Raw genomic sequence first — 23,149 nt, 5'->3', positions numbered from 1 at the left:
TAGAAAACTAACCCTCCGGTTACAACACGTGTTGGAATTTCGATCTGAATGGGTCCACAAAATTCAATGGGAAGAAGGAATTGGATTACGAGTTAAGTGTACGGAAATACTTAGTGAAGGTATGGACAGAAAAAAATACGATTCACTTCGAATTGCAGCAGTCTATTCTACTTCTAGAACAATTCCAGACGGGCAGAGATAGAGAAGGGGAAATTAAATAAATTCGTCTATCCTTCTAAGAGGATCGATATTGTTATGTGGACACGTCGGGGAATCTGTTGATTTTGATTTAAGGCTCCTTCTCACTCTCTCTGTGTATATATATTGCATGGAGTGGAGTAGATGAGAGCAGAAAAAGGTTTCGAGGTTTAGAAAAGAAAAAGAGAAATGGGGCGTTCAAAGCTGTTGGGTTTTGTGGTCTTGATGTGCTTTACTATTCCAACGATATCATGTTCTTCGGACAGACTGTTTAGTGGTTGGCCGAAGTCTAGCAGCGATGAAAATGTAAAAATAAGGGTGAATATGACGCGCAGATCAGAGAGAGAGTTGGGTTTTTCTGAGAGATTGGGTTTGGCTGTGGATCGAAGTAAGAAGCGAATGAAGAAGATAGAGGCATTGATAAGAGGGCAATTAGACGCTGAAACGCCCGTTGAAGTAGGGGATGGAGAATTTCTGATGAGCGTTGCACTGGGAACGCCCTCTGTGAGCTTCGAAGCGATTGTGGACACGGGGAGCGATCTGATTTGGACTCAGTGCAAGCCTTGCAAGGACTGCTTCTCTCAGCCTACGCCAATCTTCGACCCCTCCAAGTCCAGCACATTTTCCACAATTCCCTGCGGTGATTCTCTTTGTGACGCCTTGGGGAGTACACAAACCGGATGCAATCCAGATTGTACCTTTATGTATCAGTATGGCGATGGTTCCTTCACCAGCGGCGACCTGGCTTACGAGACATTGTCAATTGGGAGCAGCAAGGTTAAAGGCATTGCATTTGGATGCGGGCATGACAACGAAGGACAAGGATTCTCTCAGGGTGGTGGCCTTGTGGGACTGGGAAGAGGTGGTCTCTCCCTTATCTCACAGCTGGGTTCCAAAGCAGAGAACATGTTCTCTTACTGTCTTTTGCCCATCACCGACTCTTCTTCACAAACCAGCCCCCTCTTTTTCGGCGAGGGTGCTTCCTTGAGCGGAGGAGCCAAGACTCTCCCACTCATCAAGAGCAGTATCATTCCCACTTTCTGGTACATTCCTATTACAGGAATCACCCTCAATGGTAAGGCACTAGATATTCCTCCTGGAACTTTCGATCTGCAATCCGACGGCAGCGGAGGTATGATCATCGACTCCGGAACCACTGTTACCATTCTGGACCAGGCTGCCTACTCTCCTCTTAAGGAAGCAATTCAGTCCGCCATTGATCTCACTCCTGTAGACGGGTCTTCTACAGGTTTGGATCTTTGTTACCACACATCATCCGCTCACCTCACCTTGCCAACCCTCGTCTTCAACTTCAAAGGCGGCGTGGATTACGAGCTTCCGGCAGACAACTTTTTCATTCAGGCATCTGAAAATCTCTTGTGCCTGGCAATGTTGGGTGAACCATCGGGGAATCCTTCCATCTTCGGAAACATACAGCAGCAAAACTTCCATATCCTTTACAACAATGCTCAGAACACGCTCTCTTTCAAGCCCACTAAGTGTGATTCTCTTTAAATCATCATCTCCCTCTTCTAATTCTTCTTCTTCTCTTTTTCTGTCTCTCTCATTTCCTCTTCCTCTGTCCTTCGAATGCAATATGTGATCTCGTCTCCTGCGTCTGCCTATTGCACTGTCCGATATGCGAATCATGTAAATTTTCATCTTCGTAGCTGCTTATTTTCAGTAAAATTGTTTGGCCCCTGTTGTTCTCGGGGACCTTCATTTATGGTTCCTTATGATATGCTACACTATGTGTGTTATTTTGGCATGGAAATGAAGGTGCGATAATTGATTATCAAAATATAAATTGCGTGTTAAAACAACGACAAGAGAATTTATATAATTATAAAGCATTTGTAATGGTCTTATCTTTTCTTCAAGTCTTAAGTGTAAAATAAATTATTGTATGCCTATGAATATTTTTAATGGTATTTAACTTTAAGATCCGTGTCTGTGATTTATACATTCAAATAATACTTATTTTCAATCATGTCCGCATTTCACATTACTAAGATCAAACACAATTTAATGTAGCCTATATATAGGGTAAGGTTGTTGCTAAGAAGGTCTCTCTAATTTTCTCACAATTACTATTGTATAATTTTCTACTAGAGAAGACGAGTTCTCGAGAATTAAGAATATCATTTTGGAGCCTTTGCAATTTATTTAAAAGTGCTAATATTGAAGGCTATGCCTATATCACGATTCACGATTACCTATCAACGCTTTATAGTGCATTCGATGACATCTTACACAAATCTTATATAGAAAACTTATTGATGGTGAATCGGGGCCTCTCATTTGAAAGGTTGCTACTACACTATCACGCACCTTAGATAATAAAATTAAATTATGTAATGTATTTGTGCTTCAGAGTATGGATGTTAGACCACACATCAATTTTCAGCCATTGATAATGTGACATGATTACTTGTTTTCAACATTTTAATACGATTGCATTAGGTTTTGGAACTTTTTTTCGTGACCTAAAAAATTAAAATATTAGTGGACTACAACATAATAAAACAATTATTGAGAAAAGTTTTGATTGCCTATAAAAAATCATAGTATCTTCACTCTTTCACCTTGTAAATCCTAACATGTTAATTTCAATTTCACATGATCTATGTTGCAGTGTCTACTTACGTATTATTATAGTCCAATGAACACAAAGGATGCTAAAATCAATTATTTGAGAGAGTTGACACTTATTAGATTTTTAGATAGCCAAAAAACTTCTCAGATGAATAAAATATTGGTTGAGATAATTCTTAAATAGATATTATTATATTTATTTAAATAAACAATAATTTTTTTAAAAATATCTTTAATATAGAGGGAGAGAGAACTAATTATATATTCCAAGGAAAAAGTATTCGTAGTATTACATAGTTTACAATTGATAAAGCATTAACAAGTAAGAAACACACAATGAATTATAAATAAAACATATAAATTTAAAATAATTATTAAATCAACCTCATACTTATTTCACCTTGACAATGCAAGGAGGGTATGAGGAGGGATAGCGGCCCAATATGCTATTCATATAGTTTCTAAGGGCATTGGACAACATCTAAACTAACATCTTAGCTTATATTTTCTTAGTTTATTCAATTGGGCGATGAAGGTGAAGAGTGGAGTGCATTTACATTTGATTAAATTCTTGTTCTAATTTCATTCTTATTATTTATTTATTATCTTGTAAAACTATTGTGCTAACTAGATAATGTGCAACCTTTGTTAAGGATTTTTCCATCTCCCTCGACCCGATCAACCACCTAATGTGAGATGCATTTAGAGCTACAAGCGATATAAAAAATTCTATGTTTCTCAATGCTCGACAATGTATGTCACACGAGGATAATATTAGGAAGTTTTAGATTGAACCAGTTTAAACAGAGCCTCCTCTTTTCTTTTTTTATTTTATTTTGGTAATTACTCCTTCAGCAAGGCATTTAACTAGCTACAATTGCTTTGTATCCATTAATTTACTATTTTGGGTCATGAAAATAATGTATTCTAGTATAATGCCATTTCATTTTTCTTTACTTATTATTATTATTATTATTATTATTATTATTATCATTATTTTTCTATCGAAGATTCTTGTTGCAATGGATATAGATGCTAGAAAATATTTATTTATTATTCAATGTATAGCTAGAAAGGAAGAAGGATCATTCAATTGGGAAAGGGATAATTTTATACTCTTAACTTAAATACAATAGAGCACTACAATTATTCGGTTGGTTTACTTTTTTATGGAAGCACTCCTTATAAATCATGTATCATAGTAGAGATGTGGACATCTCAATAATTGGCCGGCACAGGCCAAACCTAATCCCAACTAACTCTTCCATCATATTGCACACGTAGACTACTTTCATATACCGTCCTAAAGAATCCCATCTCAAAGCACATAGAGGTACCATGTTTCGAGAAGTCCAATGGGAAAGTTGATCTTAGCACTCACTTGACAACATTTACTACTTTATCTATTGGCTTGATTCTTGAGGATTCTCTTCCTGCAAAAATCTTTTTCATTTCATTGAAACAAATGACATTGGATTGATTTTTCCCTTTATCTATTAATTCAATAAACTCTTTCTCATATCTTGTTAATCAATTTTTATAACGTTTAAAAAAAATTATTGGAGCTAAAGTAACATTAATTGATGGTGCAGCGAAGGGGAATCCCGGACCTGCTGGATATGGGGGAGTGGTGCGTGATAATAATGGCAGGATGGTCTCGATGGTGGCCCTCTCTTTGGGTACCTAGACAAACCACTTTAGTGAGGCCTTCACAACGTATACCAATATCAAATTGGCCAAAGAGAAAGGTTTGAGAAGGGTCTTCTTGGAGTGTGACTCCCTAAACATCATTAATTGTTTAACAACTTCCTCCTCCCCTAGTTGGTCGATTAAACATATTATTGAAGATAGCCTAATGCTTCTCAGGGGATTCTACGAATTTAACATTTCACATGTCTATCGTGAAGGTAATAAGGTTGCCGATATTTAGGCCAACATTGGGGCCGACTTGCCAAGTAGGAAAGTTTGGAACATTTATGATCGGATCCCAGAGGATCTTCTTAACCTACTCCGTAATGATCATGATGCGTGAGAAGCTTAAGGGGCTTTCAGAAATGATGGAGAATGACGTCTTCCAAAGTGTCCTGGGCAAGACTTCTTCTATGAGGGGAAAGTCAAACTTTCTGGTGGCGTTTTTGATTGTTTTTGTTTAGCTCAACTCTGTTTGTGTTGCAGGTTGTTGAGAATCGGTATTTTCCAAGATTGGGGGAGATAGGAACCGTTTGGAGCCCATAGTCTATGAAAAATGATGAAATAAGGATGTAGTATGTAAAGAACTTTCGATAAGTGTTTTTACTAGTTATATCGAGACGCTTCATGGTGCGGATGCCCTTGTTACCGAGGCCTTTGTTCATGGGTGGAAGTATGGTGTGCTCTGTGTCTATGGTATGGAGCTGGAGGTTGATGAGGAGATGGTGGATAAGGTGTCCAACAGGCTATTCATATAGTTTCTAAGGGCATTGGACAACATCTAAACTAGTAGCTTAGCTTATATTTTCTTAGTTTATTCAATTGGGCGAGGAAGGTGATGAGTGGAGTGCATTTACATTTGATTAAATTCTTGTTCTAATTTCATTCTTATTATTTATTTATTATCTTTTAAAACTATTGTGCTTACTAGATAATGTGCAGCCTTTGTAAAGGATTTTTCCATCTCCATTGACCCGATTAACCACCTAAGGTGAGATGCATTTAGATCTACAATGATATAAAAAATTCTTTCTTAGTGCTTGTCAATGTATGCCACATGAGGATACTATTAGGAAGTTTTAAATTGAACCAGTTTAAACATAGTCTCCTCTTTTCTCTTTTTTCTTTTATTTTGGTAATTACTCCTTCAGCAAGGCATTTAACTAGCTCCAATCGCTTAGTATCCATTAATTTACTATTTTGGGTCATGAAAATAATGTATTCTAGTATAATGCCATTTCATTTTTCTTTACTTATTATTATTATTTTTCTATCGAAGATTCTTGTCGCAACGGATATAGATGCTGGAAAATATTTATTTATTATTCAGTGTATAGCTAGAAAGGAAGAAGGATCATTCAATTGGGAAAGGGATAATTTTACACTCTTAACTTAAATACAATAGAGCACTACAATTATTCAGTTGCTTTATTTTTTTATGGAAATAATCCTTATAAATTATGTATCATAGTAGAGATTTTGACATCTGAATAATTGGCCAGCACAAGCCAAACCTAATCCCAACTAACTCTTCCACCATATTGCACACGTGGACTACTTTCATATACCGTCCTAAAGAATCCCATCTCAAAGCAAACAGAGGTACCATGTTTTGAGAAGTCCAATGGGAAAGTTGATCTTAGCACTCACTTGACAACATTTACTACTTTATCTATTGTCTTGATTCTTGACGATGCTCTTCCTGCAAAAATATTTTCCATTTCATTGAAAGAAATGACATTGGATTGATTTCTCTCTCTATCTATTAATTCAATAAACTCTTTCCCATATCTTGTTAATCAATTTTTATAACATTTAAAAAAAATATTGGACCTAAAGTAACATTAATTGATGGTGTGGCGAATGGGAATCCCAGACCTGCTGGATGTGGGGAAGTGGTGCGTGATAACAATGGCAGGATGGTCTCGACAATGGCCCTCTCTTTGGGTACCCAGACAAAATCACTTTAATGAGGCCTTCACAATTTATACCAATATCAAATTGGCCAAAGAGAAAGGTTTGAGAAGGGTCTGGTTGGAGTGTGACTCCCTAAACATCATTGTTTAACGACTTCCTCCTCTCCTATTTGGTCGATTAAACATATTATTCAAGATAGCCTAATTCCTCTCAGGGGCTTCTATGAATTTAACATTTCACATGTCTACCATGAAGGTAATAAGGTTGCGGATATTAAGGCCAACATTGAGGCCGACTTGGCAAGTAGGAAACTTTGGAACATTTATGATAAGATCCCAGTGGATCTTCTTAACCTACTCCGTAATGATTATGATGCATGCGAAGCTCAAGGGGTTTTTGGAAATGATGGAGAATGACATCTTCTAAAGTGTCCTGGGCAAGACTTCTTTTATGAGGGGAAAGACGAACTTTCTGGTGGCTTTTTTAATTGTTTTTATATGGTTTAGGTCAACTATGTTTGTGTTGGAGGTTGTTGAGAATTAGTATTTTTTAATATTAGGGGAGATAGGAACCGTTTGGATCCCATAGTCTACGAAAAATGACAAAATAAGGAAGCAGTATGGAAAGAACTTTTGGTAGGAGTTTTGACTAGTTATATCGAGATGCTTCATGGTGTGGATGCCCTTGTTACTGAGGCCTTTCTTAATGGGTGGAAGGATGGTTTTATCTGTGTCTATGGTATGGAGCTGGAGGTTAATGAGGAGATGGTGGCTAAGGTGTCCAAAATTCTGAACAAGGGCACCAAATTCTACAAGCATAAGAAATGTGCGATGGTGGCGATGAAAACCTTTTTCCCGCCGAAGGAAAGGGAGAAGGTGAGAAAGAATAATAATGTTGGGTGGGAGAAAAAATCACTTTCAAAGCCATGGTAGGAGGTCTCAGAGGTTATCGTGCACCGCCTCACCATTGATGGTAAATTCTGTAGCTTACTAAGCTATCACTTTGTCATTATTAATCATTTTCGGCATCACAAGTGGATTTCCTTGGCCTTTTATTTGGTCTCATCATTGAATAATAGCATTAGGGCTCATGAGAAATGTGCATCCTCCCTTGTTCTCCATGAGGGCTTATTCCCGTTGATTATGAAGTATGCCAAGACTATCCATGTCGAGAGGAATACGAGTGCTAAAACTGGTATAGAATACAAGAAGAATGTCCATATTCATTATCGGGAAATCTCTTCTGATGAAGAGGTGGACTTCGATGGGAATGAAGTCTTTCACATTTATAACAAACAAGGACCCTCATCGTCTAAAATCCCTAACCGTACTAGCAGAAAATAAATTATTTTATCTAACGAGGAGGATGACCCTGAACAGGTCCCTAATTCGGTGGACGGCAGTTCTGATGTGAAGGTTAAAAGAATGGCCAGCGTTTCTATGTCAAGAGCTATTGACAAAACCAAAGTATTTAACAATGTCAACGAGAATTATTCTAAGTGACCGAATGCCTCTCAGATTGATTTGGATGGGCCTGGGGAGGATTAGGGTGTCAGTGTTTCTATACCTACTCTTGGTGGTGGGTTTACTCCTAAGGAGATGGTTTGTCAGTCCCTGAGAATACGATTAGGAATATTAACTTGAGGAATTTAAAGGATAACCAAAATGCCCAATTCACCTAGATTTTTCAAGAGATTAATAATCTCAAAGAGAAGGCCAATCCACCTAATGGGGACCTCGACAGTACTAGGTCTCGAATACGCATACCCAGGCTAATGGTATTAAAGACCTTAAGGAGGAACATGAAGAGCACATTAAGGCTTTGGAAAATGACTTATAAACATCAGCATAGTTTGAGTGTGGTGGTGGAGGTGAGTATGTCTGCCATGAACAATACTAGCATTGGTCTACGTAGACTCAATGAATAGGCTGAAGTTCTTCATTATATTTCTCAGGGCAAGTGCCCCACTGGTAGCATTGAGATGGTGAAGAAAGCTACGGTTGTGAATGCTGGTACCTGTAAGAAACTTAAGGCTCCCTCAGAGGATGTGGATGCGGATCTGGATACGAAAGAGAAGCCCCTACTTGGTCCAGCGACGAGGCTCCATAGAAAAGATAAGGGTGTGACCCATGTTGACAACATCATTAAGAAAGTTCAGAAAATCAATGAGGATGTCATTCAAAAGAATGACAAATTGGTCAATGTGTTGTAGTTTTGTTATGTAGAAATTCTGTATTGTTCTTGTCTGTTGTTCTATGGGGCTGCTTTTCCCTGGTTTTTATGGGTTGGTTCGCATCTGTTTTTTTGTTGGGTCCTTGAAGGTTGAGTTTTTATGATAATATTACAATAATACTAATACAATTTACATGATTTGTATAGTTTATTTCTATTTGAAAATAAAAAATTATTCTATTCTATTTACATTTTCACCATAAATTACTTGAACTATTTAAACAAATATGTTTCTATTCAATAATATTATTATTATATATAATACATTAACAGAATAATAAGTAAATAACTTAAAACCCGCTAACATAGTCATTTTAACACATACAAACATAGTAAATTTTGAAGTGTCTATAAAACCCATACAACTTTTTTAGGGTTTCGGAATTACTAGATTGTTTGATTTAGACAAATGGAAACATAAAGGTTGAGTGTACTTAGTAATTAAAAAAGGTCCCACCATTCACTTATCATGGGAAACCGTGCAACAACTAAATTGTATAGAAATAAAAAATAAGAAAATAATGACATTTATGAATTATTAAAGAGGCACACGAAACAAGGGGCAGGAACCCTAAAATTTAGATTGTGAGAGCTCAAATGTTTGAGAGTACTATGTTTGCATTAATGGAGGAGTAGAATTTTCGAAAAAATCTCATCTGATCGTGACTGGAAGAGGAGAGATAGTGGTAAAATGAGAAGATCGAGAGACGATGAGCAGTGCACACATTCTGACAAAAAATGAAGAATAAAACTAATGGACAGCGAACAGCTCCAATATTCCCAATCGTCTTGCAATGCTGTCTCCTTTACTCACAATCGTTGATGCCCAAAAATAGCTCATCCAATTCATATAAGAGACGCCTTCGACATAATAAATTCATGTACTATTTTCCCTCTTCTATAATTTCTCTCATATGAAGCATGCAATCACCATTTCTAAATAAAGCTCTTATATGATAGGATGTGGTAGTATTAATATACCATAGGGCACTACGTCACAGAACCTTTTGCAAATGAAGATACCCCTAAACTTACTACTCATTTTCATATTTCTTAATCTTCTGGATTGTTAAATAGGTTCACGTATTTTATTGATGTCTATTTAATTCTTGAGATATAAGCTACTCACTATACATAATTTCTCTATTTTTTAGGCTCTCATGAAGGATTCAAATGTAAAGAATGAGTATCACATGCTAGTATGTGCCAAGGTCCATTACTCTATCTATATTAACTATTATTTGACGTCCAAGCATCTAATTTAAACGATATATTCCACATTCCATATGCTTTGAGATGTATTACTATTTTAGGTTTCACATGCACGTCAATGTATGGTCAAAACATAATGGTAAAATATTTTAATCTAGTCAAACTATCCTTAGTTTTGGGTATATTATTAGAGGATGGATTAATTCAACCATATATCAAGAAATGATGCAATCTTGTTGAAATCTTGGCCCATTCTCTAATTAGCCACCCTTATTAATTTACATACACCCCCTTATATTCTATCTTATCCCGTGGATTCATGCACACATTCGTATGTATCACATTTATTATTAGATTATTCTCCATCCACACCTCAATGTCTAGGCATTTATTCTCTACATAAGTATTAGCCTTTTTTCTGTTATTGGTCAATAATGGGGTGTCCAATCAATATTGCACCATACAATACTGACCCTTGAGATTTAGCATTTTAAATTCGAATTTTTTAACTCCAAACCTTTTATTCTATCATAATTACATTTAGTACCTGTTTTATGTGATTTATTGAACATTTTGGTTTTTGAAAGAATTCAATGTGCATTTATTTAACATGCAGTCGCTTTGAGAATTCATTGAATATGAATTTGCATAAATGAAACATTTATCATAGAAACGCTTTTGGTTGGAGCACCAAGATGAATCTATCTCCATCAAAGTTTTCATCTTGGGAAATTTGCATGCTTCTTTTCCATTTACCTAAATTGGCCAGGCTCGTGAAGCCGACCATTCCGAAGGATAACCTAGGAGAACTTGACCCTAGTGATCTACCAGGCTCCCTAATGTGATTTTAACTATTGCGAATACTTGACAATTAGTGAAGAGTTAACTTCAAGGTAAATTTACGAAAAGTGAGATTTATTAGATCAAATGTTAGGGAAGAATTTATATTCACACATATAGAACTTACCAATATCTATGGATTTGACATAAAACAATCGTGGACATGGGGAGTGATCCCTAGTTGACATGACTTTCATGCTTATCACTGATACAACTACATACCCAATTCTTAAAAGATGGATTCTTAAATTCAATTTAGATGATTTATATACTTGCATGTTCAACCACATAGATTACGCTAACTTTTATCTACTTTTTCCTTTTGGTATAAATCCTTGAGCAAAACATTATGATAGGATATGGCAATGTGAATATATAATAGAACATTGCGTATAACACTTCTGCACAAGTAAAATTGAGAAATAAGATAAATAAGAACGAGAATAAAAATAAAATTCAATTTAGATGATTTATATATGTGGATGTTCAACCACATAGATTACATTAACTTTCATGTACTTTTTCTTTCTGGTATAAATCCTTGAATAGAACTTTATGATAGGATACAGTAATGTGAATACATAATAGAGCATTGAATATAACACTTTTGTACAAGTAAAATCTCTAAATCTTAAAAATGAATAAACTAATTAGAGCAAAATTTAAGAATGAGATAAACAAGAATGAGAATAAGTTGGAAAGCCGGATAAACCGACTAAGAATAATTATGTGTAAACTAATTTTAAATATTTTTAGAAAACTAACCCTCCGGTTACAACACGTTTTGGAATTTCGATCTGAATGGGTCCACAAAATTCAATGGGAAGAAGGAATTGGATTACGAGTTAAGTGTACGGAAATACTTAGTGAAGGTATGGACAGAAAAAAATACGATTCACTTCGAATTGCAGCAGTCTATTCTACTTCTAGAACAATTCCAGACGGGCAGAGATAGAGAAGGGGAAATTAAATAAATTCGTCTATCCTTCTAAGAGGATCGATATTGTTATGTGGACACGTCGGGGAATCTGTTGATTTTGATTTAAGGCTCCTTCTCACTCTCTCTGTGTATATATATTGCATGGAGTGGAGTAGATGAGAGCAGAAAAAGGTTTCGAGGTTTAGAAAAGAAAAAGAGAAATGGAGCGTTCAAAGCTGTTGGGTTTTGTGGTCTTGATATGCTTTACTATTCCAACGATATCATGTTCTTCGGACAGACTGTTTAGTGGTTGGCCGAAGTCTAGCAGCGATGAAAATGTAAAAATAAGGGTGAATATGACGCGCAGATCAGAGAGAGAGTTGGGTTTTTCTGAGAGATTGGGTTTGGCTGTGGATCGAAGTAAGAAGCGAATGAAGAAGATAGAGGCATTGATAAGAGGGCAATTAGACGCTGAAACGCCCGTTGAAGTAGGGGATGGAGAATTTCTGATGAGCGTTGCACTGGGAACGCCCTCTGTGAGCTTCGAAGCGATTGTGGACACGGGGAGCGATCTGATTTGGACTCAGTGCAAGCCTTGCAAGGACTGCTTCTCTCAGCCTACGCCAATCTTCGACCCCTCCAAGTCCCCCACATTTTCCACAATTCCCTGCGGTGATTCTCTTTGTGACGCCTTGGGGAGTACACAAACCGGATGCAATCCAGATTGTACCTTTATGTATCAGTATGGCGATGGTTCCTTCACCAGCGGCGACCTGGCTTACGAGACATTGTCAATTGGGAGCAGCAAGGTTAAAGGCATTGCATTTGGATGCGGGTATGACAACGAAGGACAAGGATTCTCTCAGGGTGGTGGCCTTGTGGGACTGGGAAGAGGTGGTCTCTCCCTTATCTCACAGCTGGGTTCCAAAGCAGAGAACATGTTCTCTTACTGTCTTTTGCCCATCACCGACTCTTCTTCACAAACCAGCCCCCTCTTTTTCGGCGAGGGTGCTTCCTTGAGCGGAGGAGCCAAGACTCTCCCACTCATCAAGAGCAGTATCATTCCCACTTTCTGGTACATTCCTATTACAGGAATCACCCTCAATGGTAAGGCACTAGATATTCCTCCTGGAACTTTCGATCTGCAATCCGACGGCAGCGGAGGTATGATCATCGACTCCGGAACCACTGTTACCATTCTGGACCAGGCTGCCTACTCTCCTCTTAAGGAAGCAATTCAGTCCGCCATTGATCTCACTCCTGTAGACGGGTCTTCTACAGGTTTGGATCTTTGTTACCACACATCATCCGCTCACCTCACCTTGCCAACCCTCGTCTTCAACTTCAAAGGCGGCGTGGATTACGAGCTTCCGGCAGACAACTTTTTCATTCAGGCATCTGAAAATCTCTTGTGCCTGGCAATGTTGGGTGAACCATCGGGGAATCCTTCCATCTTCGGAAACATACAGCAGCAAAACTTCCATATCCTTTACAACAATGCTCAGAACACGCTCTCTTTCAAGCCCACTAAGTGTGATTCTCTTTAAATCATCATCTCCCTCTTCTAATTCTTCTTCTTCTCTTTTTCTGTCTCTCTCATTTCCTCTTCCTCTGTCCTTCGAATGCAATATGTGATCTCGTCTCCTGCGTCTGCCTATTGCACTGTCCGATATGCGAATCATGTAAATTTTCATCTTCGTAGCTGCTTATTTTCAGTAAAATTGTTTGGCCCCTGTTGTTCTCGGGGACCTTCATTTATGGTTCCTTATGATATGCTACACTATGTGTGTTATTTTGGCATGGAAATGAAGGTGCGATAATTGATTATCAAAATATAAATTGCGTGTTAAAACAACGACAAGAGAATTTATATAATTATAAAGCATTTGTAATGGTCTTATCTTTTCTTCAAGTCTTAAGTGTAAAATAAATTATTGTATGCCTATGAATATTTTTAATGGTATTTAACTTTAAGATCCGTGTCTGTGATTTATACATTCAAATAATACTTATTTTCAATCATGTCCGCATTTCACATTACTAAGATCAAACACAATTTAATGTAGCCTATATATAAGGTAAGGTTGTTGCTAAGAAGGTCTCTCTAATTTTCTCACAATTACTATTGTATAATTTTCTACTAGAGAAGACGAGTTCTCGAGAATTAAGAATATCATTTTGGAGCCTTTGCAATTTATTTAAAAGTGCTAATATTTAAGGCTATGCCTATATCACGATTCACGATTACCTATCAATGCTTTATAGTGCATTCGATGACATCTTACACAAATCTTATATAGAAAACTTATTGATGGTGAATCGGGGCCTCTCATTTGAAAGGTTGCTACTACACTACAACGCACCTTAGATAATAAAATTAAATTATGTAATGTATTTGTGCTTCAGAGTATGGATGTTAGACCACACATCAATTTTCAGCCATTGATAATGTGACATGATTACTTGTTTTCAACATTTTAATAGGATTGCATTAGGTTTTGGAACTTTTTTTCGTGACCTAAAAAATTAAAATATTAGTGGACTACAACATAATAACACAATTATTGAGAAAAGTTTTGATTGCCTACAAAAAATCATAGTATCTTCACTCTTTCACTTTGTAAATCCTAACATGTTAATTTCAATTTCACATGATCTATGTTGCAGTGTCTACTTACGTATTATTATAGTCCAATGAACACAAAGGATACTAAAATCAATTATTTGAGAGAGTTGACACTTATTAGATTTTTAGATAGCCAAAAAACTTCTCAGATGAATAAAATATTGGTTGAGATAATTCTTAAATAGATATTATTATATTTATTTAAATAAACAATAATTTCTTAAAAAATATCCTTAATATAGAGGGAGAGAGAACTAATTATATATTCCAAGGAAAAAGTATTCGTAGTATTACATAGTTTACAATTGATAAAGCATTAACAAGTAAGAAACACACAATGAATAATAAATAAAACATATAAATTTAAAATAATTATTAAATCAACCTCATACTTATTTCACCTTGACAATGCAAGGAGGGTAAGAGGAGGGATGGCGGCCCAATATGCTATTCATATAGTTTCTAAGGGCATTGGACAACATCTAAACTAACATCTTAGCTTATATTTTCTTAGTTTATTCAATTGGGCGATGAAGGTGAAGAGTGGAGTGCATTTACATTTGATTAAATTCTTGTTCTAATTTCATTCTTATTATTTATTTATTATCTTGTAAAACTATTGTGCTAACTAGATAATGTGCAACCTTTGTTAAGGATTTTTCCATCTCCCTCAACCCGATCAACCACCTAAGGTGAGATGCATTTAGAGCTACAAGCGATATAAAAAATTCTATGTTTCTCAATGCTCGACAATGTATGTCACACGAGGATAATATTAGGAAGTTTTAGATTGAACCAGTTTAAACAGAGCCTCCTCTTTTCTTTTTTTATTTTATTTTGGTAATTACTCCTTCAGCAAGGCATTTAACTAGCTACAATTGCTTTGTATCCATTAATTTACTATTTTGGGTCATGAAAATAATGTATTCTAGTATAATGCCATTTCATTTTTCTTTACTTATTATTATTATTATTATTATCATTATTTTTCTATCGAAGATTCTTGTTGCAACGGATATAGATGCTGGAAAATATTTATTTATTATTCAATGTATAGCTAGAAAGGAAGAAGGATCATTCAATTGGGAAAGGGATAATTTTACACTCTTAACTTAAATACAATAGAGCACTACAATTATTCGGTTGGTTTACTATTTTATGGAAGCACTCCTTATAAATCATGTATCATAGTAGAGATGTGGACATCTCAATAATTGGCCGGCACAGGCCAAACCTAATCCCAACTAACTCTTCCATCATATTGCACACGTAGACTACTTTCATATACCGTCCTAAAGAATCCCATCTCAAAGCACATAGAGGTACCATGTTTCGAGAAGTCCAATGGGAAAGTTGATCTTAGCACTCACTTGACAACATTTACTACTTTATCTATTGGCTTGATTCTTGAGGATTCTCTTCCTGAAAAAATCTTTTTCATTTCATTGAAACAAATGACATTGGATTGATTTTTCCCTTTATCTATTAATTCAATAAACTCTTTCTCATATCTTGTTAATCAATTTTTATAACGTTTAAAAAAAATATTGGACCTAAAGTAACATTAATTGATGGTGCAGCGAAGGGGAATCCCGGACCTACTAGATATGGGGGAGTGGTGCGTGATAATAATGGCAGGATGGGCTCGATGGTGGCCCTCTCTTTGGGTACCTAGACAAACCACTTTAGTGAGGCCTTCACAACGTATACCAATATCAAATTGGCCAAAGAGAAAGGTTTGAGAAGGGTCTTCTTGGAGTGTGACTCCCTAAACATCATTAATTGTTTAACAACTTCCTCCTCCCCTAGTTGGTCGATTAAACATATTATTGAAGATAGCCTAATGCTTCTCAGGGGATTCTACGAATTTAACATTTCACATGTCTATCATGAAGGTAATAAGGTTGCCGATATTTAGGCCAACATTGGGGCCGTCGACTTGCCAAGTATGAAAGTTTTGAACATTTATGATCGGATCCCAGAGAATCTTCTTAACCTACTCCGTAATGATCATGATGCGTGCGAAGCTCAAGGGGCTTTCGGAAATGATGGAGAATGACGTCTTCCAAAGTGTCCTCGGCAAGACTTCTTCTATGAGGGGAAAGTCAAACTTTCTGGTGGCGTTTTTGATTGTTTTTGTTTAGCTCAACTCTGTTTGTGTTGAAGGTTGTTGAGAATCGATATTTTCCAAGATTGGGCGAGATAGGAACCGTTTGGAGCCCATAGTCTATGAAAAATGATGAAACAAGGAAGCAGTATGCAAAGAACTTTCGATAAGTGTTTTTACTAGTTATATCGAGACGCTTCATGGTGCGGATGCCCTTGTTACCGAGGCCTTTGTTCATGGGTGGAAGTATGGTGTGCTTTGTGTCTATGGTATGGAGCTGGAGGTTGATGAGGAGATGGTGGATAAGGTGTCCAACATGCTATTCATATAGTTTCTAAGGGCATTGGACAACATCTAAACTAGTAGCTTAGCTTATATTTTCTTAGTTTATTCAATTGGGCGACAAAGGTGATGAGTGGAGTGCATTTACATTCGATTAAATTCTTGTTCTAATTTCATTCTTATTATTTATTTATTATCTTTTAAAACTATTGTGCTTACTAGATAATGTGTAGCCTTTGTAAAGGATTTTTCCATCTCCATTGACCCGATTAACCACCTAAGGTGAGATGCATTTAGATCTACAATGATATAAAAAATTCTTTCTTAGTGCTTGGCAATGTATGCCACATGAGGATACTATTAGGAAGTTTTAAATTGAACCAGTTTAAACATAGTCTCCTCTTTTCTCTTTTTTCTTTTATTTTGGTAATTACTCCTTCAGCAAGGCATTTAACTAGCTCCAATCGCTTAGTATCCATTAATTTACTATTTTGGGTCATGAAAATAATGTATTCTAGTATAATGCCATTTCATTTTTCTTTACTTATTATTATTATTTTTCTATCGAAGATTCTTGTCGCAATGGATATAGATGCTGGAAAATATTTATTTATTATTCAATGTATAGCTAGAAAGGAAGAAGGATCATTCAATTGGGAAAGGGATAATTTTACACTCTTAACTTAAATACAATAGAGCACTACAATTATTCAGTTGCTTTATTTTTTTATGGAAATAATCCTTATAAATTATGTATCGTAGTAGAGATTTGGACATCTGAATAATTGGCTAGCACAAGCCAAACCTAATCCCAACTAACTCTTCCACCATATTGCACACGTGGACTACTTTCATATACCGTCCTAAAGAATCCCATCTCAAAGCAAACAGAGGTACCATGTTTTGAGAAGTCCAATGGGAAAGTTGATCTTAGCACTCACTTGACAACATTTACTACTTTATCTATTGTCTTGATTCTTGATGATGCTCTTCCTGCAAAAATATTTTCCATTTCATTGAAAGAAATGACATTGGATTGATTTTTCTCTCTATCTATTAATTCAATAAACTCTTTCTCATATCTTGTTAATCAATTTTTATAACATTTAAAAAAAATATTGGACCTAAAGTAACATTAATTGATGGTGTGGCGAATGGGAATCCCAGACCTGCTGGATGTGGGGAAGTGGTGCGTGATAACAATGGCAGGATGGTCTCGACAATGGCCCTCTCTTTGGGTACCCAGACAAATCACTTTAATGAGGCCTTCACAATTTATACCAATATCAAATTGGCCAAAGAGAAAGGTTTGAGAAGGGTCTGGTTGGAGTGTGACTCCCTAAACATCATTGTTTAACGACTTCCTCCTCTCCTATTTGGTCGATTAAACATATTATTCAAGATAGCCTAATTCCTCTCAGGGGCTTCTATGAATTTAACATTTCACATGTCTACCATGAAGGTAATAAGGTTGCGGATATTTAGGTCAACATTGGGGCCGACTTGGCAAGTAGGAAACTTTGGAACATTTATGATAAGATCCCAGTGGATCTTCTTAACATACTCCGTAATGATTATGATGCGTGCGAAGCTCAAGGGGTTTTTGGAAATGATGGAGAATGACATCTTCCAAAGTGTCCTGGGCAAGACTTCTTTTATGAGGGGAAAGATGAACTTTCTGGTGGCTTTTTTAATTGTTTTTATATGGTTTAGGTCAACTCTGTTTGTGTTGCAGGTTGTTGAGAATTAGTATTTTTTAATATTAGGGGAGATAGGAACCGTTTGGATCCCATAGTCTGCGAAAAATGACGAAATAAGGAAGCAGTATGGAAAGAACTTTCGGTAGGAGTTTTGACTAGTTATATCGAGATGCTTCATGGTGTGGATGCCCTTGTTACTAAGGCCTTTCTTAATGGGTGGAAGGATGGTTTTATCTGTGTCTATGGTATGGAGTTGGAGGTTAATGAGGAGATGGTGGCTAAGGTGTCCAAAATTCTGAACAAGGGCACCAAATTCTACAAGCATAAGAAATGTGCGATGGTGGCGATGAAAACCTTTTTCCCGCCGAAGGAAAGGGAGAAGGTGAGAAAGAATAATAATGTTGGGTGGGAGAAAAAATCACTTTCAAAGCCATGGTAGGAGGTCTCAGAGGTTATCGTGCGCCGCCTCACCGTTGATGGTGAATTCTGTAGCTTACTTAGCTATCACTTTGTCATTATTAATCATTTTCGGCATCACAAGTGCATTTCCTTGGCCTTTTATTTGGTCTCATCATTGAATAATAGCATTAGGGCTCACGAGAAATGTGCATCCTCCCTTGTTCTCCATGAGGGCTTATTCCCGTTGATTATGAAGTATGCCAAGACTATCCATGTCGAGAGGAATACGAGTGCTAAAACTAGTATAGAATACAAGAAGAATGTCCATATTCATTATGGGGAAATCTCTTCTGATGAAGAGGTGGACTTCGATGGGAACGAAGTCTTTCACATTTATAACAAACAAGGACCCTCATCGTCTAAAATCCCTAACCGTACTAGCAGAAAATAAATTATTTTATCTAACGAGGAGGATGACCCTGAACATGTCCCTAATTTGGTGGACGGTAGTTCTGATGTGAAGGTTAAAAGAGTGGCCAGCGTTTCTATGTCAAGAGCTATTGACAAAACCAAAGTATTTAACAATGTCAATGAGAATTATTCTAAGCGACCGAATGCCTCTCAGATTGATTTGGACGGGCCTGCAGAGGATTAGGGTGTCAATGTTTCTATACCTACTCTTGGTGGTGGGTTTACTCCTAAGGAGATGGTTTGTCGGTCCCCGAGAATACGATTACGAATATTAACTTGAGGAATTTAAAGGATAACCAAAATGCCCAATTCACCTAGATTTTTCAAGAGATTAATAATCTCAAAGAGAAGGCCAATCCACCTAATCGGGACCTCGACAGTACTAGGTCTCGAATACGCATACCCTGGCTAATTGTATTAAAGACCTTAAGGAGGAACATGAAGAGTACATTAAGGCTTTGGAAAATGACTTATAAACATCAGCATAGTTTGAGTGTGGTGGTGGAGGTGAGTATGCCTGCCATGAACAATACTAGCATTGGTCTACGTAGACTCAATGAATAGGCTGAAGTTCTTCATTATATTTCTTAGGGCAAGTGCCCCACTGGTAGCATTGAGATGGTGAAGAAAGATAAGGTTGTGAATGCTGGTACCTGTAAGAAACTTAGGGCTCCCTCAGAGGATGTGGATGCGGATCTGGATACGAAAGAGAAGCCCCTACTTGGTCCAGCGACGAGGCTCCATAGAAAAGATAAGGGTGTGACCCGTGTTGACAACATCATTAAGAAAGTTCTGAAAATCAATGAGGATGTCATTCAGAAGAATGACAAATTGGTCAAAGTGTTGTAGTTTTGTTATGTAGAAATTCTGTATTGTTCTTGTCTGTTGTTCTATGGGGCTGCTTTTCCTTGGTTTTTATGGGTTGGTTCGCATCTGTTTTTTTGTTGGGTCCTTGAAGGTTGAGTTTTTATGATAATATTACAATAATACTAATACAATTTACATGATTTGTATAGTTTATTTCTATTTGAAAATAAAAAATTATTCTATTCTATTTACATTTTCACCATAAATTACTTGAACTATTTAAACAAATATGTTTCTATTCAATAATATTATTATTATATATAATACAATAACAGAATAATAAGTAAATAACTTAAAACCCACTAACATAGTCATTTTAACACATACAAACATAGTAAATTTTGAAGTGTCTATAAAACCCATACAACTTTTTTAGGGTTTCAGAATTACTAGATGGTTTGATTTAGACAAATGGAAACATAAAGGTTGAGTGTACTTAGTAATTAAAAAAGGTCCCACCATTCACTTATCATGGGAAACTGTGCAACAACTAAATTGTATAGAAATAAAAAATAAGAAAATAATGATATTTATGAATTATTAAAGAGGCACACGGAACAAGTGGCAGGAACCCTAAAATTTAGATTGTGAGAGCTCAAATATTTGAGAGTACTATGTTTGCATTAATGGAGGAGTAGAATTTTCGAAAAAATCTCATCTGATCGTGACTGCAAGAGGAGAGATAGTGGTAAAATGAGAAGATCGAGAGATGATGGGCAGTGCACACATTCTGACAAAAAATGAAGAATAAAACTAATGGACAACGGACAACTCCAATATTCCCAATTGTCTTGCAATGTTGTTTCCTTTACTCACAATCGTTGATGCCCAAAAATAGCTCATCCAATTCATATAAGAGACGCCTTCGGCATAATAAATTCATGTACTATTTTCCCTCTTCTATAATTTCTCTCATATGAAGCATGCAATCACCATTTCTAAATAAAGCTTTTATATGATAGGATGTGGTAGTATCAATATACCATAGGGCACTACGTCACAGAAACTTTTGCACATGAAGATACCCCTAAACTTACTACTCATTTTCATATTTCTTAATCTTCTAGATTGTTAAATAGGTTCACGTATTTTATTGATGTCTATTTAATTCTTGAGATATAAGCTACTCACTATACATAATTTCTCTATTTTTTAGGCTCTCATGAAGGATTCAAATGTAAAGAATGAGTATCACATGCTAGTATGTGCCAAGGTCCATTACTCTATCTATATTAACTATTATTTGACGTCCAAGCATCTAATTTAAACGATATATTCCGCATTCCATATGCTTTGAGATGTATTACTATTTTAGGATTCACATGCACGTCAATGTATGGTCAAAACATAATGGTAAAATATTTTAATCTAGTCAAACTATCCTTAGTTTTGGGTATATTATTAGAGGATGGATTAATTCAGCCATATATCAAGAAATGATGCAATCTTGTCGAAATATTGGCCCATTCTCTAATTAGCCACCCTTATTAATTTACATACACCCCCTTATATTCTATCTTATCCCGTGGATTCATGCACACATTCGTATGTATCACATTTATTATTAGATTATTCTCCATCCACACCTCAATGTCTAGGCATTTATTCTCTACATAAGTATTAGCCTTTTTTCTGTTATTGGTCAATAATGGGGCGTCCAATCAATATTGCACCATACAATACTGACCCTTGAGATTTAGCAATTTAAATTCGAATTTTTTAACTCCAAACCTTTTATTCTATCATAATTACATTTAGTACCTGTTTTATGTGATTTATTGAACATTTTGGTTTTTGAAAGAATTCAATGTGCATTTATTTAACATGCAGTCGCTTTGAGAATTCATTGAATACGAATTTGCATAAATGAAACATTTATCATAGAAACGCTTTTGGTTGGAGCACCAAGATGAATCTATCTCCATCAAAGTTTTCATCTTGGGAAATTTGCATGCTTCTTTTCCATTTACCTAAATTGGCCATGCTCGTGAAACCGACCGTTCCGAAGGATAACCTAGGAGAACTTGACCCTAGTGATCTACCAGGCTCCCTAATGTGATTTTAACTATTGCGAATACTTGACAATTAGTGAAGAGTTAACTTCAAGGTAAATTGATGAAAAGTGAGATTTATTAGATCAAATGTTAGGGAAGAATTTATATTCACACATATAGAACTTACACATATCTATGGATTTGACATAAAAAAATCGTGGACATGGGGAGTGATCCCTAGTTGACATGACTTTCATGCTTATCACTGATACAACTACATACCCAATTCTTAAAAGATGGATTCTTAAATTCAATTTAGATGATTTATATACTTGCATGTTCAACCACATAGATTACGCTAACTTTTATCTACTTTTTCCTTCTGGTATAAATCCTTGAGCAAAACGTTATGATAGGATATGGCAATGTGAATATATAATAGAACATTGCGTATAACACTTCTGCACAAGTAAAATTGAGAAATAAGATAAATAAGAACGAGAATAAAAATAAAATTCAATTTAGATGATTTATATATGTGGATGTTCAACCACATAGATTACATTAACTTTCATGTACTTTTTCTTTCTGGTATAAATCCTTGAATAGAACTTTATGATAGGATACGGTAATGTGAATACATAATAGAGCATTGAATATAACACTTTTGTACAAGTAAAATCTCTAAATCTTAAAAATGAATAAACTAATTAGAGCAAAATTTAAGAATGAGATAAACAAGAATGAGAATAAGTTGGAAAGCCGGATAAACCGACTAAGAATAATTATGTGTAAACTAATTTTAAATATTTTTAGAAAACTAACCCTCCGGTTACAACACGTTTTGGAATTTCGATCTGAATGGGTCCACAAAATTCAATGGGAAGAAGGAATTGGATTACGAGTTAAGTGTACGGAAATACTTAGTGAAGGTATGGACAGAAAAAAATACGATTCACTTCGAATTGCAGCAGTCTATTCTACTTCTAGAACAATTCCAGACGGGCAGAGATAGAGAAGGGGAAATTAAATAAATTCGTCTATCCTTCTAAGAGGATCGATATTGTTATGTGGACACGTCGGGGAATCTGTTGATTTTGA

At 36.0% G+C, this 23,149-nt stretch overlaps 2 protein-coding genes across 2 annotated transcripts; both read left to right on the top strand.

The window, feature by feature from the left end:
• The first annotated feature begins 387 nt into the window (after positions 1–387).
• On the top strand, positions 388–1,713 carry LOC131868024 (aspartic proteinase nepenthesin-1-like). The gene has a single exon (XM_059215574.1). The coding sequence runs from the start codon at positions 388–390 to the stop codon at positions 1,711–1,713; it is 1,326 nt and encodes a 441-aa protein (XP_059071557.1).
• Positions 1,714–11,823: 10,110 nt separating this feature from the next.
• Positions 11,824–13,149, top strand: LOC131868023 (aspartic proteinase nepenthesin-1-like). Its single transcript, XM_059215573.1, has one exon. It carries the CDS (start codon positions 11,824–11,826, stop codon positions 13,147–13,149), a length of 1,326 nt encoding a protein of 441 aa, XP_059071556.1.
• The last annotated feature ends 10,000 nt before the right edge of the window (positions 13,150–23,149 follow it).

The sequence above is a fragment of the Cryptomeria japonica genome, unplaced genomic scaffold (assembly GCF_030272615.1).
Source record: "Cryptomeria japonica unplaced genomic scaffold, Sugi_1.0 HiC_scaffold_193, whole genome shotgun sequence".
In the NCBI taxonomy this organism is placed as follows: domain Eukaryota; kingdom Viridiplantae; phylum Streptophyta; class Pinopsida; order Cupressales; family Cupressaceae; genus Cryptomeria; species Cryptomeria japonica.
Note: the sequence above shows the minus strand (reverse complement) of the source record. Positions and strands in the feature narration are given on the sequence as shown.